The following is a 27,488-nucleotide window of genomic DNA, read 5'->3' as shown; positions in this document are numbered from 1 at the left end:
GAACTCAAATAGGCACATAAGCACAACGCCTGTTTCAAATGTATATGGGAGAGGGGCTGGTCTGTTCACATTTCTTTGTAAACTGTAATAATCACATTTTCGAGCATATTTTTGAATTTCTAGCTAGCTTGGAATAATAGCTTTATCATTCATTCACATTTCACTGGTTTAAAGGGGAGTTTGTTTTTATGTTATATTTCTACATGTGCTCTACTGTTGGTGTTCAAGTATCCACTGCTTAAGGGTTATATAACACTGCCAATTATGTGCTAGCATTAGCATGGAGTTAGCGAGCATAAAGGCTAAGCCATGGGCTTGTTTACAATACACAACGTTTAATTTTTTTTTTTTTCAGTTTGACAGTAAACTTGGAGTAGCAATAAATGGCTTTACGCCACTTTTTCGGGGAATTGTTCACTAATTGACAACAAATTGCTGCTAGTTGTGAAGTACTGTCTTGCAAGTGTTTGCGCACACGTCAAAGTAAAATATTGTCTGAACGAAGGCTCTAAGTCTAGTCACGTCTATTTTTTGGAACCGCTGTACTGATATAAAACAACATGCTAACATTGGCCAATCCATTAGTCAGGCTCAATTATGACATTTCTTCTACTCACCCTTGCTTGGGATGCAACACGATGGCTCTGGGGTTCTCAAAGCAGTACGTGTTATTAGCATCGACACAGTGTTCAGCCAGTTTTTTCACAAATCGACCGTCCAGTTCCGACACCTTAAGGCAATCCATGAAACTATCCACCCAGTAGAGTTTCCTGGCGATCCAGTCAATCGCAAGCCCCTCGCCGTGCGGAACTCCACTGACCACCACTTCTCTGTTGCTGCCGTTGAAGGACATCCTTTCAATCACTCTGCGGCTCACATCGATCCAATACAAGCGCTTGTCCACGCGGTCAAAGTCCATGGCCACCACACTGGTCAGGCCCTGGAGTATCAGCGAGTAGGCCTGTCCGTCCGTGGACAGGTTCCTGAGGTAGTAGCGGTTGCTGAAGATGAGGTAAGGCGAGATCTTGCTGTTCTGGCGGCACCTGCGCCCGTCCGGCTCTCGGAGGAAGCCCGGGGCGCACTTGCAGACGTACGAGCCCACCGTGTTCTCACACACCTGGCTGCACACACTTGGCGTCTCGGCACACTCGTTGACATCGTCGCACGTCGTCCCGTCGGACATGAGGCGGTAGCCGGGGCGACAGGTGCAGATGAAGCTAGTGGGTGTGTCCGAACAGTTGTGGTCGCAGCGATGGATGGATGGGTCTGTGCACTCATTGATACCTGGAATTACACAAGCACCAGAAAAAAGATTGCTGAGACGGTCAAAATTGAAACGTCTTTAGTTCTTTTGAATTTCCTTTTAAAGGGGAAGTCAAGCCAAAAATGTAAATGTAAAATCTGCTCTATGCGCTGCCACTTGTCCAAACACTGATTAATATTGCGTTTGTGGAATATGAAATAAGCAGCAAAATCCACCCATTTTTATACATCTCAGTTGGCGGCCATTTTGCCACTTGCTGTTGAATGAAAACAAAGTCGTACAGAAGGAGGAAGGTCAAACAGTCGAGAATTGCCGTTTACTTTGCACTTGACAAATACTCTATATATTTAAAAAAATAATAATACTAAAACTAACAACAAAGTATTAAGCAAAATGAAGCATTTTCAAGAAAATAAAAACGTACAAACAAATGAACTAAAAACTAACTATAATGAAGAATCCAAAACTATAATGACCGTGGTTCACTGTGTACCCGATATAAACGATTACGGTACTAAAAAAAGAAAATAGCTACACAATGGTGGCAATACCAGTTATCAGGATGTAGTGGGGAACATCGGATACAGAACAGTAAATCTTCATCACACTTACCGCATCCTTTCTCGTCACTGTTGTCGGAGCAGTCGTCGTCCCGGTTACACACCTGGCTCAGGGAGATACAGTGCCCGTTGTCACATCTGAACTCTCCCGGGGGGCACGTGGGCGGGGGAGTGTGGCACATGTGTTCCAGCTCATCCGACTCATCTCCGCAGTCGTTGTCCCCGTCGCAGACAAAGTCATGCGACACACATCGGCCATTCTGGCAGGTGAACTGGTGCTGTTGGCACGGCTGGTAGGTGCAACCCTGTTCGTCGCTGCTGTCGCCGCAGTCGTTTCGCCGGTCACACCTGATGTAGAAATCCAGAACATGATGAGGTCACAGTGACAGGAGGGATGGATAAGCGCAAAAGCAGTTATCTGGCGTAACCTGTAGGAGCTTCGTATGCAGAGGCCGTTGCTGCAGGTGAACTCGTTGACGCCGCAGGATCTCCGTGAACAGTTCTGATGCTCGTCCAGTGCATCTGTGCAGTCGGCGTCTCCGTCACACACCCAGTCTTGAGGAATGCACTTGCGCTGAGGCGGTCGGTTGTTCGCACAGGTGAACTCTGCGCTTGAACATGTGCGGTTGGCTGGATGCAATCAAAGAGAGTTGATTAGGAAAAGGTTGAACAGGGGACGGCAACGGCCCAGGTGTCACAGTCCGAACATTCCTAACTGTATTTCAACAAAACATTCAGCCGTGACTTGAGATTTTTCCTACGTCCAACGCCGACGTACAGAAATGTGGACATTTGAGTGAGGGGCAAAATGGGTGCAAGAAACTGATACAGATGATAAATAGTACGGTGCGTACCACAATTGTGCCGCTGGTCTTCATCACTCATGTCACCGCAGTCATTGTCTCCATCACAGATCCAGGAGGAGGCGATGCATCTGCCATCATCACAACGGAACTGATCTGCATTGCAGGTCCTGGCTAACGTGGCTGTTATAAAAAGATGTAAAAAAAAAAAAAATGTGTGTCCAAATATGGTCCCTTTAATATTTTTTTCAGAAATGTATATCATTAGTCCAGCCAGTCCAGTTATTTTTATGCATTAGTCACCAATTCAAAGTGTTGAAAACAGCAAATCAGCTAAATCTCTTGAATGGGAACTGTCCAAGAAGTGTTGTAAAACGCAGCCTCTGTGGGAGTTTTTGTGGCATTTTGTCGCCTCAAGATTGAAAGTCTGGATGTAGTTTAGACAATAAGAAGTGATAACAATTTGGTTATATACATTTGAGTAAGCCTGTTTTGTTAAAAAATGATGGCTGTAGTGCTTCAGTGCAGAAGGAACTGCTCAGCCATGAAGTAATTTCATATGTTTTGAATTAAATTTTCCAAGAAAAGGAGAGCGGAATGAGAAGCAGTGATTTTGATGATGCGAGGATTCTGGCCGACAGTTTCGATATGTATTTTTGTAATCAACACACTTAGCCGCTGCTCCCATTAATGATAAAGTTGGCAATCTAACACTGCTGGAGCTTTTAAAAAACCATGAAAATAGCCCTGGTAAGTCCACATTCCCATGCATGGTGAGCTATCTAAACAAAAGCCAACGTGAAGCTGTGTAACCCCCACAGGACAAAAGGAGGTTGGAGGGGGTGCGCCAGAGTAGAATCCAACACACAATAGGAGGCCTGGCTGACCACCTCGTCAACAAAGAGATACACCGCACAGACTCACACTCTCCACTGCATCACTCACCACCTCTTAGATGGGCGGACAGGCACAAACACACAAAAACTGGGGGAGGGGGATGTGATGGTGGTGGTGATGATGGGTTCAGACACACAAAGCCAGCAAAGGCCATTGGAGCCATTTGGGGTAAAAGAGTTGTGTGACACTCACTGCAGGAGAGGGGTTCATCAGAGCCGTTGGCACAATCGGCCCCTCCATCACAGTACCAGTGGGCGGGGATGCAACGACCGCTGGAACAACGGAACTCGCTCTGGGAACATGTGGATGTAGCTAGGTGGAAAATGGGAAAGAGCACGACATCACTCAAATGGCATCGCAGATTTGATGACAAACATCATTAAGATTCGGAGGAGCTGCTTGATTTGTGTGCAGCGTCGTAGTGTGTTTGGTTCCACTCAATGAGACAACTTGCAAATCCCATGCAACGATGCAGTCGATCTAAGACAGGGATGGGCAACCAGCGAGGCACAAATTGTGGCCCCTCGATTAATTAAAAAAAACAATAAAAATGTTTCCCTGATCAGTATTAGGTTGTAATAACACCAGTCACCACAAGACAGCAGTCATCGCTTAATAGCAATCAGAGGGGGGAAAAAGGCCACGCTTTGGTAAAAATCAAGAAATTGTGTTGCAGGTAGTCCTGATGAAAAATGATGGCCCCCTCCATCATTCCATCATTTAAATTGCAAAGCCCTGATTTAAGAATAGAGAACACCTGTTGGATGAAAAATTAACAGGCTGGAGTTAAACTCACCACAGTGCGTCGGACTCTCATCACTCATATCTCCGCAGTCGTTGTCTCCATCGCACAGGTATGAACGCGGGATGCAAATGTTGGTCGACTGACACTTGGTGTGTTCCGGCTGGCAGGTTCTCTCAGCTAAATAATCGATTCATACATTCTGAATGAATAACATGAATATATACAGTACTCACAAAAAGTTAAGGATAATTGGCTTTACATTATTGATAATTGGCTTTTTTACAGTATGAAGGTTATAGTGGATTCCTGAAATTTCACCCAAAAGCCAAAATATCCACGACTATTGGAGAACAGTGTATATTTTCCAAGTGATTTGAAAATAACGGTATTTTACTCACGGCAGTTTTGCTCATCTGAGGTGCCGTTGTCATAGCAGTTATTGATGCCGTTGCAAACGTAATCCTTGGAAATACAGCGGCCGTTGTTGCAGGCGAACTCCACGTTGGGGTCGCACTGCCTGAACAGACAGCCCACCTCATCGCTGTTGTCGCCGCAGTCGTCGTAGTGGTCACAGCGGTAGTGGTACGGCACACATCGCCCGTTGCCGCAGGTAAACACAGTGGGGTCACATGTGTGGAAGGCTAACAAATGGAATGCGTGACCAGTCAGAGACCTTGCAAGAAACCGCTTTTCGCACACATACATTGAATGCTTATGTTACCTGACAAGGCTACAAACGACGACAGGAACTGAGGGACTGCATGCAAAGATGTAAGTGAATGTGATTAGTAGTGATTTGTTGCCAGGAGCTTGCTCACTGAATTCTAATCAAGAAGTAAGCATACACACCGACATAGTTGAAATCAGTCTTGACTCCTAAGAAGCAATTATTTTTAGAGCGAAAGACAGAGCTCGTTAGTAAAAGAAGCAGGACTTTACTACCAGAGCGCTGACAGCGAGATTAATTTGTACGCGCAATCAAAGAAGGGAGAAAAACAACGCAAAGAAAAAAATAATGGAAGTTGAGAAATTTAAAAGCACCCTACCGCAGACTCTCTCCAGCTCATCGCTGCCATCTCCGCAGTCATTGTCATTGTCACACTTCCACTGGGCACGAATGCAGCGGCCATTCAAGCAGGTAAACTGACCCGGCTGGCACCGAGTGCCATTATCGAGGATGCAGTGCTTATTGTCAGCGAGGTACCAGCGGCCTTCTGACGGACAGTGACACTCAGCTCCGTTTGGTCCTAACAGGATCACATTTTCGTTGATTTTCCTGCAATTCATATCATGCTGGAAAGACATCAATAACAATGTTCATACCTGGTGTACAAATATGACTGCAGCCTCCATTAAACTGCTCGCAAGGACTGATACACTGCTGCTGCTTCCCGCTGGCCAAAACATGGACATCCATCGGCCGAGACGGAAGGTTCTGAATCATTATCGTTTGGTCGGCGCCATCGTGCTTGTTGGCGCGGTAGATGCTACGTGTGTTCCAGTCAGTCCAATAAATAAACTGCCCAAACATTGCCATGGCGAACGGGTAGATGGCCGTGCTGACGATGACCTCCCGATTCGATCCGGTCAGAGAGGATCGCTCAATTTTCTGCCTGATGGCGGAGCGAAAACAACAACAATAGCAATACCATTGAAGACTTCATACACAAGAGCATACAGTGGAATCTTGCAACCGAAACGCTTTGGTAAAAAAACTCAGGATTGAATCTGAAATTTTAAGGAAACCACAGTTTAAAAAAAAAAACAACTTGAACAATAATCAAGAACCAAAAAAGAACTGAAAGCGGTTTAGTCAAAGTCAAGGATAATGTGCACGATTGTGTTTTAGTTTCAAGAGGCCACTGTATTACAAAAAGTGACTTTGTCTGCTCTTACAAGCTGGCATCAGCCCAATACAGCCGCTCCTCTTCATAGTCTAAGCTCAGTCCATTGGGCCACACCAGACTGCTGTTCACAATCTCTACTCGGAAGTTCCCACCTAAGGTAGCACGCTCGATCTTTGCATGGGTTCCCCAGTCCGTCCAATACATGTATCTAGCCAACAAGATAGGATTCATGTCAGAATATGCAAAATTTCAAGAACCGTTGTGCTACGCAAGAAAGCCTTACCCCCTGCAAGGGTCCAACACGACAGCCCTCGGCCTGGACACGTGTGCAATAATAGTCCTCTGAGATCCATTCACGGACATTGCGCTGATGCTTTGGTTAGCATAGTCGCTGTAGTAAATCCGTCGATTTATCCAGTCGTATGCAATGCCATCAGGGGCCCCTAGATCTGTTGCATTATTTGAACCACAGCTACATTAGAAAAATCACTGGGAAGGATCTGAATATGCACATTTAAGGGTGTTAGTTTGTATAATTACCGGTACGTGACAGCATAAAGCCAGAATATTTAAAGAGCAGTGTTGGGACAGTAGAGGGAAGAAGAATCCCAGTCAAGTCCGGCACAGTTCAAATGGCCTAGTGTGAGTACGCTCCAATGCTTGGCAGTTAGTCCTTGTAAAGTAAAACTAAATATGTCTTCTACATTTGACACACCAAAGAGGGGAGTGATGGTCGCAAGCCTGCCATATTTGAATGATAAGAAAAAAAAATCTGCATGTACGGAGTGTTTCATACGTTTACGTGCTTTACAAAAACTCCTATCTGAGAAATTGTCAAGGGTAGCAAGAACAAAGCGGTACCGCTTGAAAGGTGAAATCTTCCAAATTTTCTGCTGCGGTCGTCTTGTCAGGCCATTGTTATGTGACAAACAATGATTTAAAATTTTGATGAAATGGTGAAACACCCTGTATATAAAATGGGTTTTCCAAAATGTGCAGGTGTAGGTATAGAGAGCTAGCAAGTTAGCTTGCTAACGGTTTGTCTCAATAGTGCCAGATAACCGCTAATGTGAACAATGATACTCAAGTTCTGTTATAGCGGGGGATCGGCGACTCAGGCCGTACTTGGGCCCCAAGTGGGTCACCGGGTCCCGTTTTAGCTAAGCCCAAGTCAGGGAAAATGAAAAGCAGTTTAACGCTATCTCCACAAGTGAGTAGGCCTACTACTAAAACAAGTAACTAGCAAGTATCTTCAAACATGTCAAATGCATTTAGAAACAAATCTCTGAATTCACTTTACAGGGTCTAAAAGAAAAATAAGTAAAACTGATGCCTACCTGAAGCTACCACTACCGGAGCCGAAGTGGGAGAAGACAAACTGATGTAGCTGATCTTGCTGGCTCCTGCGCCTGAACTCAGAGTGAAGTAGATCCTTCGATCAGTGAGGTCAAAATCCAGCGCCACGGAAGTGCGTGGCACATTGACCACGGGGAAGGGCACGGCGTGGTCTTCTGGGTCAAGGCGTAAACTGCGCACCGTGCTCTCCGTAGTGTAAATGAGATAGTCATCCCTCGACACCACGCAGCTCTCATTATCTGCCGCGAGATTCCCAAAAGCACAACCGCATTTTCTGGATGTGTTGCCAACGTCGGTGGTTGGCAGGGCAAAGCAGAAGTGGGCGCAGCCTCCGTTGGCCTCGACACAGGGGTTATTGTTAAGTTCTTGGGCTGCGGACGGCTGCATGCGCTGGTCAAAAATAGTTACATCTCTCAGCATGTTTATGTTGTCTCTTATGACATCAGGTTGCTCTGTGCTGCCGGGCTCCTTGCTTGCTCGGAATACCTTCTTGAGGTTTCTGTCCACCCAAATGATACTCCCTTGAAACACGGTGATCCCGTAAGGAGTTGGGTAGCGACTGCCATAGCGCACGACCTCTGTCTCCCCTCCTTGGGGGCTGACTCGGGCGATCATATCCAGAGAGTCATCAACCCAGTAGACGTATCCAGTTTCCTGGTCCAGAGCTAGACCTCGTGGGGTGATAATTCCTGATGATACTAAAATTGTGCGGTTGCTTCCATCCAAGAGGGCTCGCTCAATTTTAGGGTTCTGGCCATAGTCTGCCCAGAATAAGTATCGATTTCGAGGGTCCACCACGATGTGGCGAGGCATGTCAGCCTGGGTTTTCAATAGTACCCTACGGAAAGTGGTGTTCAGGCGAAGAACTTCAACGTATGTCTCCGTCAGGAAGGCGTTGGTGAAATAAAGATTTCCTGGGTACAAAGTTAACAGATTGGATACATCTCTTCATCAGCATCAAACATATTTGTACAAATATAGAACTTGACTTGAAATCAGTATCACAATCAAATTTGCATCAGGTCAACAGTCTGTTTAACACACTTAGATATTATTTCTTTAATTCTATTCACAAGCAACATTGAATAAAACCCTTTATGATTGTCACCAAACTTCATTTGGAATTTATGAATATGAGCAGTTTCGCTCTTAAGGAATTAATCAGCATACCTGCAGCCCAGTCCACAGCTATGCCTCTTATCCCATTGCGCCCTATCCCACTTGTCACTATACTACGTAATCCCGAGCCATCTGTCTTGATTCTTCTGACCCCGTTCTGTGCTGTAACAGTGCTGCTGAAGTCACACCAGTAGATGTAACCAGATGCCATGTGCACATCGACGTGTAAAGCATTACGGCCTGAAAGAGCAAAATAAACTCATTAGAAGCCATGGCTACATTACTTCCTAACTGAACTTTTCCTTTGGGAAATCAAGCATGTCACAAATAATATCAAGAGTTTGAAATTGCAATTGTTTTTAAATTGCCGGCGAATGTTGTTTCCATTCTGAAATACCAAAAAATAATAGCCACACATGTCATTCTGCTGCATGAGTTAGCATCTCCTGATTGGCCACAATGATGCAATGACTGACCTCGCCCTGCCACTGGCACCATCGCTTCTGAGTGGTCCGCCCCTTCGAGACTGAAGCCTTTTATAGCAGATAGCGTGGAGATGACAACGTAGGATTCGTAAGGGGCGCAGGTCGTGTTGTCAGCGTTGAGCTTAAAGCCTGTGGCGCAGGCACACGTGAAGAGGCCCTGCGGCCGAGGCAAGCACAGATGCTCGCACGCAGCCATGGTGTCTGTACAGCCATTGGTTGTTCCTGCAGAGGCTGAATAGGTCAAGAACAACAATCAGCAAATTACTACACAGGTAAGCAGACACAAACGAAGAAGAATAGTACGGTACTTCTACTACTGTCTGTGACTCAGTAAGAAAGTAATAAATTGGGAGTCATTTTTTTAGGATGGACAGAGGATAAAGGACATATGTGGTGCTTCACATTTTTTTATCGTATTTCCATTGGCTCTAAAAGTGCACTACTGATGCTAACTATTAGCATTAGCATGTCAATAGCGTTTTCTGTTATATGTTAGCATTGAGCTGTCGGGCAGTTCTTAGGCAATGTTGTTTAGTGGTTTTGAATAAAAACGTGTAATACTCTTTGTTTTATGTTTAGTTTGACAGTAAACTTCAACCGAGGGAGGCAACAAACAGCTTGTTGCCTCATTTTTGAAGAATTATTCACCATTTGCCAAACTGCTGCTTATTATCAATTGTGGTCAGGCACCACTGTAAAAAAAACCGATGACTAATATATAGATAAACGCTAAAGAAAATGAACGAATAAATGGTTTCTACTCATTAGTATGGTTTTGAATTAAATTCATGATGGAATTGATAATGGTTGCATTGTGAATTTGATTTGATTGATCAGCATTATCATTGTAAAAACTTAATTTGTGATACAGCCGGTGTACCTAATGTTTTGTCTGTTGATTTTTTTTCCACTTGCATTCTACTCACAGTCACGGTAATGGACTTTCACAACTCTGAGTCCAGACACATTATCGCGTAGCACAACCCTGTCGGCGCCTGTGGACTTGTCCGTGCGCTCTATGACCTCAAAGTCGCGGTCGGTGAAGTAGAGGAAGTTTTGATAGATGGCGACACCGCACGGGTGAGCCAGACCTGACACCACGGTGACGCGGTTAGTCCCATCTGGATCTCCACGTTCAATCTGTGGACATTCACTATTAGTGTCTGCGGTTGTGTCACAGTGTGAGCAAAATGTGTTGTTTGAGCAAAGACTGACCATTCCACTGCTTGTAACAGCCCAATACAGCTTGTTCTCTTGAATGTCCACAGTAAGGAACTCGATGTGGTCCAGGTTATTGGTGAACAGAGTGACAGGGTTCAAACCATCCATGTCTGCAGATGCCACCTTGGCAGGGATGCCACTCTCGGTGCCTTGGTCAGTCCAGTACAGTTTGCTTAAAAACACGTACAGGATGAAGGTCAGCAAGTGTGCCAGGCCTTGTCGAGCAATTGAAAAGGCTCAGTGTAAGTGGGGAAGGCTTGAGCTTACCCACGTGCCGGGTCCACGGCAATGCCAACAGGACTGCCAGCGCCAGTTGGAGAGCCATTATTTGTGATGAGAGTTTTTCTGTACTGTAACTCCCCTCTAAGCTTCAAAACCTGCCCCAGCACAAACTGGTTCAATTACTGTGAGTTTTACTGGCTTTTTTTTTTTTTTTTTTGGGCGCCGATTGCACAACATAATGAAACCCGAGTTTCTGTAAATTGTCTCACCTCAATGGACTGTGTTGTTGGATTGGTGTAGTAGAGGTTTTCTGTTATCCAGTCCAGGGCCAGGCCAACGGGAGATCCTAGAATGGCTGCAGGGGCAAACTCTGTCCTGTTGGTACCATCTGATTTCACTGTGTGGATCTCACCCTAAATGGCAGGTAAAAATACATGATGATGATGTCACTGCCAGAAAGGATACCATGTTACCATATGGATACCATATGTTAAATGGATACCATTTAACATGTTTGTTATTATGGTTGTAGTGGTATATACTTATACGGTACTTATATTGTATACATGTGGGTGACTGGGCATAGTATTTGTGGACTGTAACTCACCGGGTGTTCGACCCAGTAAAGAGTCTGTTCACTGTCATCAAAGTCAACATCATAGCCGTTCTGAAGCCCAGCCACGGGCACCATTGCATCATTGCTTCTGTCGTCCGGGTTCAAGGAAATGCCGTAAATGATGCTGTCTCTCACCACCACCAAGAAAGGATCCTCAACTACAAAAAGAAATTGAACATTAAAAAATGTGTTTCTTTGTTTTTTTCCTTAATTCTAAAACACGGCTGTAGGTACACGTTTGCTGAGAGTTATCGTCTACTGATGAGTGAAACTATGCTTCAGAATCTTATTTGCTTAGTCAGCACAGATTAGAATCAATCAGTTGTGAAGGGGCAATTTCATTCTTGGATAATCATTGGCCTCTCAGAAGACCGTGTTGGCTTTCATGTCCAGAAACCTGAGATGAGCTAAGCTGTCGACACAAGGAAAGTCCTTGGACTAAAGGCTCCTTGTCTCCTTAAGACTTTGGAATCATATAAGTGTAGTTTTCTAATACTTTTTTGTGGAGGCGTAGCTGACTGAGACACTTTATTAAAAATACATAGCCGAGTACGGAACCACTTTTACGTAAATATAGTTATTAGCTGAGCGCAAACATGACACATACTTTTGGTACATGTGACTTGGTCCGCTGTCAGCGTCCACCCTGATGGGCACGCACATGAGTAGAACCTTGGTCCAATGGCTGACAGCAAGCAAATATGAGTGCAGGGGTTCTGGTAGCAGTGGTTGTTACCTACAAATCAATTACACAACCATTAATGTGAGAGTAAATGCAACTTGATGCTGCTCTCTGACAAGACTCTTAGCGGATAATAAGTGGACCCAATTTGTAAAGAAAGTGCAGCATTACTTCCCAAGGTGCCAAACCAATTCAGCCTCAGAGTCGAGAGGTTACGATGCAGTGAGATGCCGCATGTCTCTGCCATACCTGCTGGCTGCCGGGCCGGGTGCACTGCCACAAGACCCATGGGCTGAGGGAGGTTGAACAGCATCACTGTCTGGTTCTCCCCATGCCACTTATGGGCTCGCATCACGCGATTGATGTATCTGTCGGTCCAATACATAAAATCCTCAAAAATGGTAATCGCGTGGGGATGCTGAAGAACCTTTTTTTTTACAGAGAGTAGCAAAGAAACAGAAGAAAAGTCTCTTAAAACATTCAATCCAAAACAATGTTTTACTTTGACTTTGCATAAAAGCATTGGGCCGCTTTACATCCCATCCTGATTTTTTTAGGGTATTATTACAGAATTAGAGTCATGTCCAACAAAGCAGAAATTTTCTCTGCCATTCGTCAAAACCGAGACTGGTCCATCAGAATGCCATAGAGAGGCGCTACATGAAGCTGGTTGACCATCAAAACTCCCAAAAGTTCAATATACACTTCCAGAATTCAGTTGTGGCCCAATACTTACAGTGCATGTCTGATATGTGACTGATGTCATCACTCACCAGGTCACTGGCCAGAACTTGTTTTCTATTCTTGCCGTTATAATCGCAGTAGTCTATGAAATCCAAATAGGCGTCAGCAAAGTACAACAAATTGTTGGGATAATCAATGGTAAGACCGTTGGGCCAATACAGTTTGTTGCTTATGATAATGGTTCTCAGATTCCCATCCATGCTGGCCCTCTCAATGTGGGGGTTCCTCCCCCAGTCTGTCCAAAATATCAGGTGAGCACTGCAAAAGAGAACTTTTTTTTAATACCAACTCCTTGCAGAGTAGCACAGAACGAGCTTTACTAGCATTGGTTTCGCTCTAACCTGTCTCTTGGGTCCAGCACCAGGCCTCTGGGGTTGGTGACATTCTCGCTGAGCAACACGGTCCGGTGACTACCATCAAGTCTGGAAACCTCGATTGTTTCCAGAACGTAGTCACTCCAGTAGAGGTTCCTGCCCACCCAATCCACAGCAAGGCTCTCTGTCACAGTCACCCCACTGTCAAATATCTGTCGACACACGTCTTTAATTGAAGCCAACGCGTTTACGAGCACAGTGCTTAGTGACCGACGCCGAGGATTAAAACTCACCACGGTTCGATCACTGCCATTTTTATGAGCGCTCCAGATCCTGTCCTGGCTTGTGTCCGACCAGTACACTCGGTCATTGACCGAGTCAAAGTCGAGGGCCACGATGTTGCGTCCATCTCGAATCAGCGAGTGCACCACGTTGGGCTGTGTGGTGATGTCATCTTGTACGATGTGATTTCGACTGGCTACCAACAAGTAGGCTTGGCGAGAATCTGTCAACAGACATCATATACTTTCTCATGTCTATTCTCATGCTAATGGGAGCGCTTGTTAGCTTGTGCATGTCCACTCAACCCTACGACAGGACCGGTAAATAGACCCTTCTCAAATGTCCACCCTTGGGGAATGCGCTTTTGTACAAATAATGAGAGCTATTGTGTTACAATTCCTTTCAGCGGGTTATCTATGTGCAAGAGGCACGCTCCCCATAAACAGCCCTTTGTTGATGATAATGTCCTAATTACACCAGCGATGAACACTGGCTGACATATATGTTATCTAAAGGAATCCGACCTTAAGTAAAGCTTTAAAATGAGAAAATTGCGGAGAATAAAGAGCAGGGTCGCTGTACGTCGTTACCTGAGGCCTTACAAGTCCGCTGGTCGTCTTCGAGAGTGTAACCATCATGGCAGTGGCAGCGGAAAGAGCCTCTTTCGTTAAAGCAATGCTGGCTACATAGTCCAGGAGGATGACATTCGTCGATATCCTCACAAGTTTTGGAGTCGTTGCTCAGTTGATAGCCCACAGGGCAAGTGCACTGGGCCCCGAAGGGCCCTTGGATACAGCCATGGGTGCATCCAGCATTGTTGTCGGAGCAGCTCTCCTGATCTAAGTTGGACCAATGAAACAAAAAACTCAAATCAGAACCAGCATGGGTGTAAATCCCTGTAGTGTACATGCATTCCCAAAGAATATCATGCATGAAACTATGCTCTATTTTCACACAAGTAAAGTTGCAGACACACAACACAACTTTATTTTGTACCCGGTCAAGAAAAAGTCACCAGCTGGATTTAACCAAGCAAATCGGTCAAAGCACACTATAGGATCATTTCTGCAGTGATTAAGGTCCACATGATGACAAGTTATTCAACCCCAACTGATGTGGTGCTGTAAACTGAAATCCTATCGACGATAATGCTGTCATTGGTCTGCATCAAGCAAAGAAAAAAACTTTAGAAATTGCTGGAATTACAAAGTATTAATTACAACCTCAAGAATAGTGTGGAACGATCATCTTCGAGGAGGAAATATGGTCAGACATAAATCTTGAATGATAGTGAAAGCTGGTCAGCCAAAAACAGATTTGGCTAGCAGTACTTGTTGGTTGGCTCTACGTTTAGTTTATATAACACAAAAAGAATAAAGTCAACCCAAGACTTGAAAATATTGCATGAATATTATTCAGTATTAATGTTTTTTTTCTTTCCTCATGGCACTGAATTAGGATGACAATGACTTCTTCCATTTGACTCAAATAAGTCAAGTTTAATGAACGTGATAAATGAGAATCAGGATCATTCTCTACGGTTAGTGCAAGATCTTGCCAAAAACTAATAAACAACTCCTGGTGAAGGAGTGTGGTGAAATCGAAACAATGGCTCAGGGAATGCGTGCCAGAATCGTAGCTAAAAGCCTTAAAAAAAAAAGATTTAAAGTGTGTGACTTTTTCTGGAACGGGCAGTGCACTGAACCAGCTATTAATGAATCATTTCTGTTTACAGCATTTCTACTAAATGATTGAGTTGTTGTTCCTACCTGGCAAAGGCTCGTCTGAAAGTTGTGAGAAAAGCAAGAAAGGAAAATCACAAATCATTTTCAGGTTAAACGCAGGTCAAATCACACACATGCCTGATTTGAACGCAATGCAAAGACAGACAAATAACACCGTATTGTTGTGAAATGATACCTTTGCTAAGTTTCTAGAGGGCCGATGAAGCCACTTACTGCAGAGGGGGGACTCGTCTGCACCATTAGGGCAGTCGGGAGAGTTGTCGCACACCGCGGTGAGGTTGATGCACATACTGTAGCCGGGGCACTGCCACTGCCAGCTCGGGCATCGGAAAGGCGGCGTGGGACAGTCCCGCTCGTCGCTCATGTCCCTGCAGTCGTTGTCGCCGTCGCACAGCCAGCTGCGCAGCACGCAGTTGCCGTTGTCACAGCGGAAGAGCGAGGAAGGGCAGGTGCGAGGCGGGCAGGCGTGGTGCTCATCGCTGCCGTCCTCGCAGTCCGAGTGGCCGTCGCACTCCCAGGTGGACGGGACGCAGCTGCCGTCTGACTGGCACTGGAACTCGCTTTCGTGGTGGCACATCCCCGGAGGCCTCGTCGCTGCGAAACATGCAACGGCACTGTCAAAATGTCACGAATGTCATTTCTTGACATGTAGAAAATTATTAGGTACACCTGCATACGTAGGACCAATTCTGCTTTTACAAAAGAAATATTTTGATAATAATATGTCATTTTAAACTTTAAAATTCATGGATCAAAGAAAGCTATTAGAGCAGTCTTTGAATCAAAATATACGTACTTTTTTTCCATATTAATTCAGACATTCTACTCAAGTAAATATCGGTTCCAAGTTTTGTAAAAAATTGTAGTTGAAAAATATGATATCGCGATATATATCGCGATTAATTATGGAAAATTTTGCGATTAGTTAAAAAAATGTAAACTATATATATATATATATATATATATATATATATATATATATATATATATATATATATATATATATATATATATATATATATATATATATATATATATTCAGCTCTTTATTGAATCTCATTAGATTGAGTATCTAATAGTGTCTGGTGCGTATAGTAAAACATTTTGTTTCATTTACTTACGACAGCCTTGCTCATCTGAGCGATCCGTGCAGTCAAAGACACCGTCACATCGGTAGAAGGAGTTGATGCACTGGTGACCGCGGTAACACTTGAACTCGTTCCCAGTGCAGTTGTAGACTGCAAAATCCAGTTCGAGCACGGTAAATCTTATAGTCTCACGTTTGTTATCGACATATGATGACCTACATTGTTGTACAACAGCGGAAATTAGTTCAAGAAACAAAACAAGTGCTTGTTTCGTTTGACTGCGGCTGTAGGTGACTGTTAAAAAATGTGTGTTGAAATGAACAAATGCATATGAATGGACTGAGTCTGAGTCATATAGTAAATGTCCAGTCTACCATGAACGATGTTTCCTTTAAGAATGACTGACTGACTGAACTACTCACTGCATCCTTGCTCATCTGCTCCATCCGCACAGTCCCGGTCGCCATCACAGACGTAACTGGGGGCTATGCAGCGATGATCTGGACACTGAAACTGGTCTGGATGGCATGTGCTACTCTGATCTGTGGACAAATATTGCCCTGAATGTGAATCACCCGCATGGGAACCTTCTCCAGTTGCCGGGGTGAAAAATGTGTAACTCACGGCAGTCTGCTTCATCTGAACTGTCACCGCAGTCGTTGTCGGTGTCACAGCGCCAGGTAGGCGGGATGCAACGGTGGTTGGCGCAGACAAACTGATTGGCCGAACAGGTTCCGGGCATATGTGTCGGGCAGTCGGACTCGTCGCTGTCATCCAGACAGTCGTTGTGGCCATCGCAACGCCACGTGGCCGGCACACATCGCTGATTGGCGCAGGTGAACGCCGAAGGGGAGCAAGTGGTGTCTGCAAAGAAATGAAGATCATTGTAGAGGATTGAAAGGATCAACATGAAAAACAGTTTTGCCGGTGAAAGGAAAACAGTACTGTTGATTCCACAGTTGGCCTCATCGCTGTTGTCATGGCAGTCGTCAACACCGTCGCATCGGTAGTTGTTTGGGACACATTTGCCGTTGCCGCAGGAGAAGGAGTTGGCGCCGCACTGCAGCGTTGGGGGCTCGCCGGAAGGGTCCTCCGCGCACGTCTGCTGGTTGGGGGACAGCTTCATGCCGTATGGACACCCACACACCCTGTGGGACTCTGGGGCTGGGAAGCAAAAGTGGCTACAGTCTCCATTTGGATTTGTCGGCCGGTTGCACGGGTTGGAACCTGCGATGGGTGGAGGCAAGGCAGAAAAATGACATTAAGCGGCGCACCCAATATGATTGAGGTGTCAAGAATCACACTGACCGATCTGAGAGTTGGAGTTGAAAGATTTGACATGCATGATGTGGCTGATCCCTCTTCGGATAACCACCATCTCGCCACCGTCGGTCTTGCGAACGCGGGCAATTCCACCCAGGCGCCAGTCGGTGAAATATGCATAACCTTGAGAGGAGCAACACAGAATTTTTCACTTGATTCATTTTCTATAAAAAAATGTACACAGTGGCGCTTGAACAGAATCAACTCAAATCATCTTTCCCCATTGAAATGACTGGAAATGCCATTAATCCGTGCCAACATTCAGATAGCTGACATTCTTTTCAAACCACTTAAACTATTTTTCTGTTCAGGAAGGTAAGAAGGTAAATAACTATATTTTTACCTTTTCAGCTATAGAAGCTTCATATTAATGTATTAGCCATTATCAAAACTTATTAAAAAAATGTTTCAAAAATGATAATTACCAATGATGTCCTTAAGGCATTCTGATAAAGATTACATTTGTGGAAAAAGAATTAACCCACCCGTTTTTAGCCATCTCTGGGGGAGGGGGGGGGCATTTTGTCACTTCTGTCGACTGAATATGACATCACAACTGCTCAGGGCTCAGGTAACGACAAATCACGACTGACCTCTTTTCTGAAGCTGAGCCGTGATTGGTCGTTACCTGCGCCCTGAGCAGTTATGATGTCATTTTCAGTCGACAGAAGTGACAAAATGACCGCCCCCTGAGATGGCTAACAAGGGGTGGATTTTGCTGCTTAACTCATATTCCACAAACCTAATATTAATCAGAATGCAGTGTTTCAACTAATACATTCTTGAAGAAAATATGTTTAGGTTGACATCCCCTTTAAGGCGGCTGTGGCATGAACTATTTTACATGCTGACCTTTAAATGTATACCAGGGCTAATTACCTTCAAAGATGGTGAGGCCAAAGGGATGGGACATCTGAGTTATGCGGTCCAAAGCAAGTCTGTTATGTCCATCAAAATTGCTGTGCTCAATTTTGTCAAAGAAGGCATCCACCCAATACAAACGCATTGCACTGTTGGAGAGGAAACATTAGGCATGAGAGCAAAATAAATTCAGCTCTCAGACAATTGGATTTTGCCGGCCAGGCTGTTCCACAGCTCACCTCCAGTCAATAGCGAGACCATTAGGCCAGCCAAGAGTGGTGTTTACAATAGACAGGGCATGTGACCCATCGCCCCAAGCTCTCATAATCTTTGCTGGCCGGTACCAGTCGGTCCAAAAAATATATCTGAAAAAGCAACATCAACAAGTAGAATGGATGTAATAAGGTATTTGACCTGGTTAGCAACAACAGTAGAATGAATATAATACACTGCAATTCCATTTTTATGTTTTATTATAATAGTGTGTAAGCCCAATGCCTGGTATTACCGTACCACTACAATACCGCCCTTCATGCTATGCTAATCTCTTCATGTGGATGCTGAGGCCTTATGACTTTGAGGCTATTGGAAAATATAACAGCTTGTGCTGAATAAGAATTTCCAGATGGATTTATCTTAGGGCATTTTGTGAATAGGAAAGTGTGAACTGACGTGCATGTGCTTCATATTGTGCATACTCAATAGTTAGCTACACCAACTATGTACACAATCTAGGTTTATAAAAATAATACTGTAGCCTACAATTATCCATCCATTCACTTTCTATACTGCTATACTGATTTTATATCTACACAAGGCACATACTGTACTGTATAGGCAAATAATCAATTCACACTTATGAGCATGTGATTGAAGTGGTGTGGCCAACTGGTGCAATCACTTCCCACTGTGAAGGTTTGGGATATGTGCTTTGAGACCTTTTGGCGTCTAATATTGATTTACCCGACAAGAGGATGGACCACGATGGCCCTCGGGTTGTTCAGGTTCTGTATGATAGCCCGCCTGGACTTATCGGCGACTTTCATGACAGATATGCTCCTGTAACGCGGGTCAGTCCAGTAGAGATTTTTAGAAATCCAGTCATAAGCCAGGTCCTCCACGCTGTCCACTCTGTTGGCCGCTAGCACCTCCCTGCCTGTGCAGATCAAAGCAGTTAGGCGACTCTTGAACACAGAGATGAAAGCTCAGCCACATTTGAATAAATATGCTGTCAGCTTGCATTTTCTTCAAGTGGACCGGAAGGGAAAAACTAGAGCTGTTCCAAAAACAACATGTCAAATCGGGGCATTGGCGCGTCTTTTTTTTTTTTTTTTTTGTAGTTGGTGAATTTGCATATTTCTACAACAACAGTGCCTTGAGTTACGACTGTTACGAGTGAAACCGCACCATGGTGGGTGCAAATGCCGCCGAATCCTGATTTTTGTATCGGCACAAGTTAGGTGGTCCGGTGTAGCAAGAGTGTGTCCTTGGAGATGCGCCCGGCAGTGACAATTTGGTGGCAGAAAGTTGCTCTCAACTTACACGTGCTCAGACCACCTTTCAAGCTCAGTTACACAACAGGCACATACTCACCGGTCCCATCCACTTTCTGTTTGTAGATCATATCTTTGGCGGTGTCTGAGAAGAAGATAGCATCATCCTCGGCACTAAAGTCCACGCCAACAAAATAGGATGGTAATCCAGTGATGGGAAGGATGATGTCTTCCTGAGAGGAGAGGTTAAACGGTATCCCTCGCACGGCCAGCTGACTGGTGAAAAGCAGAAACTGCCTCACGGCTGTAGACAGAAAATCAGAAAACATGCCAAATTGGAGGATTCTTCCGATCGATTTAGGTTACACGTATCATTTGACGGGACATGTTGGCTCTTACCCAGACATCTCTTGCCATCGGTGTTTAAGTCGTAGCCTATGCGACACTTGCATCGGTAGCCTAACCCTCCGTTGTCACTCCTGTGACTCAAAACGCAAATCTGATCACAGCCGCCTCTGTTTACACCGCAAGGATTCGCCACTAAAGATCAAATAACAAGAAATCACTTTAGATGACTTGAATAAGTGAAAAATGCATCAATACGTACACTAACCACACCGCTGGCTCACCATTTGGCTGTTTGAGATGATGTATCACTGCAACTCCATGCGGGGTCTGGGATGTATTGTAGACCACCTGAGGGCTTGATTCTGTGAACTTGTTGGCTTTCATCACCGCCATTTTTGTCCAGTCGGTGAAATACACATAGTGCTCAAATAGGCTGATCCCAAATGGGTGCGGTACCACAGCACCTCCATGGGCAACAGTTTTTCTATTTAAAATATAGCAATATTGATTATCAGAAGGTGATGAATAAAAATGTTTTGATTGTTTTGATTTGAATTTTTTTTTTTGAGAGAGAGAGAGAGAATTTAACACCACTTGATAGCTGAAACCAGCAGGGTACTTGTACAAAATAATCACAGCAAGTTAGAAATTAGGCTTGAATTTTTGGGGCCACCAGTGCTGGATATGATTTCATCAAACTTCATGTTTCGTATCATCGTAATATGAACCTTTGAAGAAATTGGAAATGACAACAATCTTTGACGTTACACTTTGGCTGTCTCGTCCAGCTTGAGATGGCATTGATAGAAAAAGGAACAGTGTTCCTGCTTAAACAGGCAAATAGCCTATTATTTGTAAAAAGTTAGACAAGTAAATATTTTTTAACAAAAACCAATAAAATAAATGCTAAATAAAAATAAAGTAAAAATATATTGCTTACATGTACTTACGAGTATCTGGGGAAACATAAGTCATATTTACCTATGAAGACCATCGTAGGTTGCCGTTTCAATGTAATCATAGCGACTGTCAACCCAATAAATGCGCTCGGCCTCGATGTCTAGCGTGATGCCAGCTGGCCAGCCCAGTTTACTCCTGATGATCCCATAACGGTTGGTTCCATCCATGTAGGCTCGTTCAAGACCAGGTTGTCCATTGAGGGCCTCCCAATCTGAGAAGAACATATAGCTGTGGGGGGGGGGGGACATTTTGCGGTTAATTCACAAAAAAAAGTGTGCGAGTTCACCAATGTCCATTTCTAACAGCATCATCTACTTAATACAATTATTTAAAGTTCAATGGAAAATGTCAACTTTTTCGCATAAAATGGGGATCCCTCAAAGGCACCATATGGTGAGATTGACTCAATTTAAAATGAGCAATATATCAGGAGCCACCTGGCTCTCCCTCCCTTCAATTGGATTACAATTAGGGTCATCACTTACATTATGTCTCGCTAATCCACCACAGGCAACCAGCTAATCTCACGCAGACGCAATGACACATTATTCTGTGCCAATGGAGCACAAAACAGGTAGTGTACTGTAGGTGGGCTAGGAAGGGCAGGTGCATGGGAATGGGGAGATGTGCTCACCCGACAGTGGGGTCCACCGCCAGTCCTCTAGGGTTACCCAGGTTCTCGGTGATAAGTGTGACCCGGTTACTTCCATCCAGGTCCACCATGTCGATCCTGTTGACACTGGCCTCCACCACATACAGTTTATTGTTCACCCAATCCACGGCCAGGTTCTCGGGGTAGTCAACTGATATGTTTAAAACCACCTGCATATTGGACCCGTCCATGTCCACCGAAAACACCTGGACACAAAAGACAGCATTGTCAGTGGGAAAGTGGCGCCTAGTTGTTCAGAAGTTTTCATAAATATATTGTTACCTGTCTATGACAAAGAAAAGTAACAACAGTCTGTGTATTAATAGACACAGGTGCCTTAAGATATGACTTCAATTTGTTTCGTGATCTGTTAAAAATGTGTTTTTAGATTGAGAAAAATACCAATCTATACTATTGGACTTCATGAAGTATCCAGTAATTGCCTAATTAAATAGAATTAAAAACAATTCAACTGTTTTTGTCACACTATTTCCTTCAATGCACATTGTGCTGTTCATTCTGGTGTGTGTGCCAGACAGACATACTGATATACTGTCCTGGAGACTTAGCTCCTCTCTCAGCTTGTCAGTATGGCAGTAATGTTATCATTCTTCGCAGAGGATAAAGAATATATGCCTGTAGGTATTGTTGCATGGCCTGTCTATGTGTTGCTCTAACATTTGTGTTCAGATAACCGTTGCTTAAAGGCTAGCAACACTGCCACGTAGATGCTAATTGTTAGCCTGTGAGCCAACGGAGTTTCCCATTGTATGTTAGTCTTAAGGTAGCAGAGGCTATATGTTTCTTTGAAATACTGTAATGTAATTCTCTTTATTTTAGGTTTAGTGTGAAAGTAAACTTCACCTGACATTGGCAATAAACAAAATGCCTATATTATGAAAAGCATTTACTAACTATAACTGTCAAATTACCGCTGGTCGTGAATTAGCAGAGTCACCCGCCAGCCTGTTTGAATGAGAAATTGTAGATGTAGTACTCTAACCTCTCTGGTTGCATTCACATACCCTGCTTGCAATGTGGCTACTTTAATCATGGAGCTACAGAGCCGTTTAATTTACAAAGATCCCCTTTAAAAGATGTACCCTAGCCCTTCAACCTGGCGGCTGCCCTTCTTTTTTTTTTTAGCGGCGAAGAATGCGTTTGGAGGGACGGTGCCACTGAAAACAAATACAGCATAATTACTCAAGCGAGCTTGTATTACAAAATTGCACCCTGGTATGTGGCCATCATAGCTGCTTATCAGATAGGTCTAAAGATAATACACATGGATCTGTTTTCACATCTTACAGAGCTTCCCCTTCATTATGACCCCGCTGCTCAGGATCCAGTGCCCATCACTTAATTACTGTATCAACCGCGCAGATATTTCAAGAGATAACTTGTATGCAACACGACCATTTCATCAACAGGTAGCGACGCATGACTCTAAAAGACTTAACAGTAAAGGCAAGACTTCGCTAAATAGGTGCGACTGTGATTCTCTTTCCCGATACAACAATACAACAATGGAATCTACATCCACAGGTGCAGAACTTTGCATACAATTATGGTGTCAAAATGGTATGTAAGTGAGAGTGAAACCCTGAAGGCAAGTTAAGTAGTGCTGAAAGTATGTGATGATACATTGTGAAGCACTGCTTGTGGTTTGGGGACGTTGAATTTACTTTACAGGTCAGATATCAGACATAGGAATAGTATGGTGAATAGCGGTAAGAGGTCCATATTCATACCAAGCGCAAGTTACAAACAGATGTTTTGTGCCGTTGTGGGTGTGAACACTCGGAGACCGCCTTCCAATCCGACGGTTCGTATCCGGGTGTGACCATCAAAACTATGTCCAAATTTTAGAAATCGTCCAGACGACAGCTCGAAAAACTCTCAAGTTGGGTCACTCATATCTCAAGGCATTATTGTATTGTCACTTACCTTATTCTGAGTGGTGTCAGTCCAGAAGATCATATGGAGATCAAAATGAAAGTCCACTCCCGCTGCAACTCCTCGTTTCTGTGACTGTACTAAAGTCCGGAGACTGTTGCCATGGATGTCACCTATTAGTAGGTCTCTGCCATTGGAAAACACCAAGGAAGGGACTCCGGCTGCAAGAAAAGCGAAAACGAACAATTCACAAACATCCACACTTGGGTTTGTTTGCGGGTGCACTTGCCGTCAGTTAAGCAAATTTTTCGGCGTGCATGTGGGACTCAAGGAGTGGAAATTTTACAGAATGTGGCATGTTATTTCAGAAAAGTAAAGTGCTTTTCATGCATTTTCAATACATACTCCTCTCAGTCAGGCAAACGCCAAAGAGGTCAGCCTCTCTACTCCACAAAGCCAAGAGACTTCACTGAAACAACAATGTGCATGCAACAATGCACCAGGAAGGAGTACATGCGCCCGGTAAAGCAGCCACGGGGGTCGTCTACAGGGAAGGGGGTTATGCTAATGGACATTGTTTTGTTGGTTCATTCAGAGATTTCGAGAGCTCACTGTGTGTAAGACGGAGGGGAAACGTCACACTCACACGAGGTGTCGGCTCGACAGTATCTGCGCTGCTCCAGGACGTAACCCTCCCTGCAGCTACAGTGATGAGAACCGATGCGGTCCTCGCACAGCTGGTCGCACACTCCCCACATTGAGCAGTCGTCAAAGTCTTAAATAGAAAGAAAAATAAACAATACGTTCAACTCAAAAGCACCTTGGTTGCACTCAGCTACCGTCAATACATGAATGAAAGGAGTACCTAGACACGAGCGACTGTCATTGCTGCTGACTGTGTATCCGGAAGGACAGGAACAGGTTCCTCCTTGAGGAGAAGGATGACATCGATGCTCACAACTCAGAGAAGGACATCTCCAGACACCTAACAAATACAAGAACAAAAGTGAGAACGGACTTTACATTTTTTGCAAATATTTTCATATATCCTTTCCTGGGACAACACTAAAGAATAAAAAAACTAAAGAACTTTGCTACAAGGTGAAATAGTCAGTGTGGAGTGTAAATTTACTGCCTCCTCCAAATAACTCAACACACAGCCATTAATGTGTAAACTGCTGGCAACAAAAGTGAGTAAACCCCTAAGTGAAAATGTCCAAATTGCAATAGAATTACAGACTCGATTCCTTCAAGGAAATGTGAATCATTCTCGACGTGTGGTTTCACACACACCATAAACTGGCCCAGCGAGCAATTTGTCAGCAAATTAAAATGCTGACTCGTGTTGTTTTGAAATGAGAAGAGCCTGACATGGGCATACTTGAAAAAGGACAAGCATGGGTGGGTGACGGCTGGATGTGATGGACAGAGAGACAGATTGCACTGCTACTAACTGCAGTTGCGTCCAGCGGTGACGTTGGTTTCGTCCTCTCCTTCAGAGCAGTGAGGCGTCCCGTCACACAGCTGATCCACGGGGATGCACACACCAGTAGACGGACATGGCCACTCTCCTGGGTAACACTCGTGCACTGCATTTTCTATTGAACAAAAAAAAAAAATCATCACCTATTTGCAAATACAGCCAAATATCACACAAAAAAAAACGAAGCAAAAAATGCGACAATCTTTTTTGACAAAGTTGTGGCGATGATGACATCACTGTCAGCATAAGGACTGTCACTTTAAATCACCGCGGGGAACTGTGAGGGGGTCACAGGGGGCTTCTGCAGCTCATCCTTTAAAAACACACACTCTTCACAGCCATGTGGACAAATTCTAAAGCCCTCTGGTGGGATTGGTGGGGTGGGGGCCGCGCAATCGTGTGCCACAAAGAGCCATTTGAATGACACACTTGGAGGAGCACAGGAAAAGCGGCTTGGTAGTCGCCTCTAACTTTAGATACCGGAACTCTATTAAAGTGAATTCAGAGATTTTTCTTTGGAAATACATTCGTTTAAAGATCATTTCTAAGAACAAATGTGCAAAGACTGAGATGTATGTACGACTCACTTATGGAAATATAGCATATAACTGTTTTTCACCATTTGGATTTTTGGGCCCTCGCCCTCCCGCTACATAAGGAACTCGAGCACTTTCATTCACATCAGCCGTTCACCAGTGCAATTGCGGGTTGCTTAATGAGCATTACTAGGCCCAAGCCTGTTAGCTTGCGAGTCAGCTAGGTGACTAGCACCTCTCGTCGCCGCATGGAAACCTCTCTGAGGACCTGCTGGGATATTTTCCAGCCACCAGAGGCCTTAAGTGGATTTAAAAAATGTAGGGTTGTGTAGGCACAAGAGGGATGCAAGAGTCGATGAAGTAGCATGCATTTTTCAGTGGGGCGTGGCTTTTGACGCATTCAGCACCGTGCCCACGGAATTCACAAAAGGGGACAGCGTCTTTTTTAATCATTCAAATGTGGCAGTTTTGTTAGCAACGCTGTTCTCTGTGTTATGTCAAGACATTTATTAGAAATAGAGACATAGATGTTAGGCCACAGTCCACGGCAGCGCAAGACAAAGCAACGCCTGCATCAAATCAATATTTTTCTTCCATTTTCCATTCTTGAAGGTGTAATGGTGTAATGAATCGCAATACATTAGTGCGTTGTAGAGAGTACGGTGCATATCCATACCGCAGCCTTTTTCATCTGCATTGTCTTCACAGTCGTCTTCTCCATCACAAAGCCACACTTGATGAATACAGCGACCACTGGGGCACGTGAAGTAGTTGCCCCTGCATGGAGGATATGCTGAAGATGAAGGGGACACTATTAGTAGGCAAAACAAGAACAAGAACTCAGACAAAAACTAGACTTTAGGGCCTCTATTTTCGTGAATGGCATAAATCCTGCGAAGCACATGGTGTAACCCTGTGTCGGAGGCAGTTCAGCCCAGATTAGCGCAGGCCGGCGGCTCTAAGAGAGGAAGGTCTGCGCTGCTGCGGGAGTGATCACAGCTGAGTTCAGCCATGGCCAATCAAATCAGCTCGTCTCGTTTGCCTTTAAATAAGGAGCTCTAGTCGCGCACTGACAGTCTCGACATGACGAGGGCCAATCCCAAAACATCTGCGTTGTGAAGTGGGCACTTGGAGAGCGTAATTTAAATTTACTTGGTGCCAAAAAAATTGTCACTTTACCAGGTGGATCTCTGACAACAATCCCAAGTTGGTGGAAAATCAGGATCTGTCAGCATATGCGCTTTCTACGAAAATAGAGCCCAAGAAGTTAATTCTACAAGAAAGTAGAAGGGCAGTCTTACTACAATTGAGTTCGTCACTTCGATCCCCACAGTCATCGTCATGGTCGCAGATATAACGTTGAGGAACGCACATCCCATTATGACAGGGATACAGGCCTGTACTGCAGTGCTGTGCTAAAGAAAAAAGGGGTACAAACGAAGTGAAAGTGGAACTCACCTGTCGCATTTTGGGGGCTTTGCCACCGAGGCCATATCAAGGTCTAAAATGAACTTACTGCAATTTGCCTCATCAGAGCCATCTCGGCAGTCAAGTATGTGGTCACATCTCTGCGTCCGGTTGTAGCAGGCACCATTAGCACATCTAAACTCTGCGCACTCCGGGTAATCTGAAAGATTAGATCATCGTCTGAGCAACGTAATGCACACATCAACCTGCCAGCGAGTGAAAAGCTTGTCGCATGGGAGGGATGAACAAGAACAATTAAACGCCGCCACCGTAGCGACAGCATTTGCAGCCACATTCTTGCAATTGTGGGATTCCTTTAGCGTGTAGCGCTTTGAGTGCACCGTGCCAGCCGGGACAATGGCGGCATAGCAGTTGAACTTCATCTTGACTAATCCACCAAGGAATCCGTAATCAAACTCTGACAACAAGAAGCATATTGTGGCTCGTTCCGTCCGTCGGCGAGCCTCTTAATCGGAACA

General features: G+C 44.5%; 1 protein-coding gene across 4 annotated transcripts in view; it reads right to left on the bottom strand.

The window, feature by feature from the left end:
• lrp2a (low density lipoprotein receptor-related protein 2a) overlaps positions 1-27,488 on the bottom strand; it is a 49,945-nt gene that overhangs the window by 14,597 nt on the left and 7,860 nt on the right. For 3 of the 4 annotated variants that reach the window (XR_015089605.1, XM_086051942.1, XM_086051944.1), the window contains 49 exons: positions 27,059-27,169; positions 26,844-26,957; positions 26,219-26,335; positions 24,978-25,121; positions 24,389-24,508; positions 24,170-24,298; positions 23,575-23,744; positions 21,610-21,833; positions 20,997-21,203; positions 20,297-20,499; positions 20,067-20,207; positions 19,768-19,971; positions 19,138-19,330; positions 18,414-18,539; positions 18,193-18,323; positions 17,299-17,436; positions 16,936-17,217; positions 16,615-16,854; positions 16,413-16,532; positions 16,024-16,140; positions 15,116-15,496; positions 14,927-14,941; positions 13,748-13,996; positions 13,169-13,380; positions 12,903-13,087; positions 12,591-12,819; positions 12,067-12,244; positions 11,743-11,871; positions 11,127-11,293; positions 10,789-10,932; positions 10,565-10,674; positions 10,292-10,469; positions 10,003-10,216; positions 9,068-9,307; positions 8,643-8,831; positions 7,454-8,386; positions 6,400-6,565; positions 6,166-6,324; positions 5,593-5,882; positions 5,316-5,516; positions 5,119-5,145; positions 4,991-5,026; positions 4,668-4,910; positions 4,321-4,446; positions 3,717-3,836; positions 2,679-2,810; positions 2,253-2,454; positions 1,877-2,172; positions 618-1,284 (listed from right to left, as the gene is read on the bottom strand). Coding sequence is in view for 3 of the 4 variants with exons in the window: in XM_086051942.1 (XP_085908068.1) it covers positions 618-1,284; positions 1,877-2,172; positions 2,253-2,454; positions 2,679-2,810; positions 3,717-3,836; positions 4,321-4,446; positions 4,668-4,910; positions 4,991-5,026; positions 5,119-5,145; positions 5,316-5,516; positions 5,593-5,882; positions 6,166-6,324; positions 6,400-6,565; positions 7,454-8,386; positions 8,643-8,831; positions 9,068-9,307; positions 10,003-10,216; positions 10,292-10,469; positions 10,565-10,674; positions 10,789-10,932; positions 11,127-11,293; positions 11,743-11,871; positions 12,067-12,244; positions 12,591-12,819; positions 12,903-13,087; positions 13,169-13,380; positions 13,748-13,996; positions 14,927-14,941; positions 15,116-15,496; positions 16,024-16,140; positions 16,413-16,532; positions 16,615-16,854; positions 16,936-17,217; positions 17,299-17,436; positions 18,193-18,323; positions 18,414-18,539; positions 19,138-19,330; positions 19,768-19,971; positions 20,067-20,207; positions 20,297-20,499; positions 20,997-21,203; positions 21,610-21,833; positions 23,575-23,744; positions 24,170-24,298; positions 24,389-24,508; positions 24,978-25,121; positions 26,219-26,335; positions 26,844-26,957; positions 27,059-27,169 (9,649 nt within the window). In the remaining variant the exon portion in view is untranslated. The remainder of the gene's footprint in view (positions 1-617; positions 1,285-1,876; positions 2,173-2,252; positions 2,455-2,678; positions 2,811-3,716; positions 3,837-4,320; positions 4,447-4,667; positions 4,911-4,990; positions 5,027-5,118; positions 5,146-5,315; positions 5,517-5,592; positions 5,883-6,165; positions 6,325-6,399; positions 6,566-7,453; positions 8,387-8,642; positions 8,832-9,067; positions 9,308-10,002; positions 10,217-10,291; positions 10,470-10,564; positions 10,675-10,788; positions 10,933-11,126; positions 11,294-11,742; positions 11,872-12,066; positions 12,245-12,590; positions 12,820-12,902; positions 13,088-13,168; positions 13,381-13,747; positions 13,997-14,926; positions 14,942-15,115; positions 15,497-16,023; positions 16,141-16,412; positions 16,533-16,614; positions 16,855-16,935; positions 17,218-17,298; positions 17,437-18,192; positions 18,324-18,413; positions 18,540-19,137; positions 19,331-19,767; positions 19,972-20,066; positions 20,208-20,296; positions 20,500-20,996; positions 21,204-21,609; positions 21,834-23,574; positions 23,745-24,169; positions 24,299-24,388; positions 24,509-24,977; positions 25,122-26,218; positions 26,336-26,843; positions 26,958-27,058; positions 27,170-27,488) is intronic. The other variant, XM_086051943.1, reaches the window with a different exon arrangement.

Source organism: Filicampus tigris, chromosome 14, assembly GCF_054856515.1.
Source record: "Filicampus tigris isolate MCC_2025a chromosome 14, RoL_Ftig_1.0, whole genome shotgun sequence".
NCBI classification, from domain to species: domain Eukaryota; kingdom Metazoa; phylum Chordata; class Actinopteri; order Syngnathiformes; family Syngnathidae; genus Filicampus; species Filicampus tigris.
The sequence above is the reverse complement of the archived record's forward strand: the minus strand, read 5'-3'. Positions and strand labels throughout refer to the sequence as shown.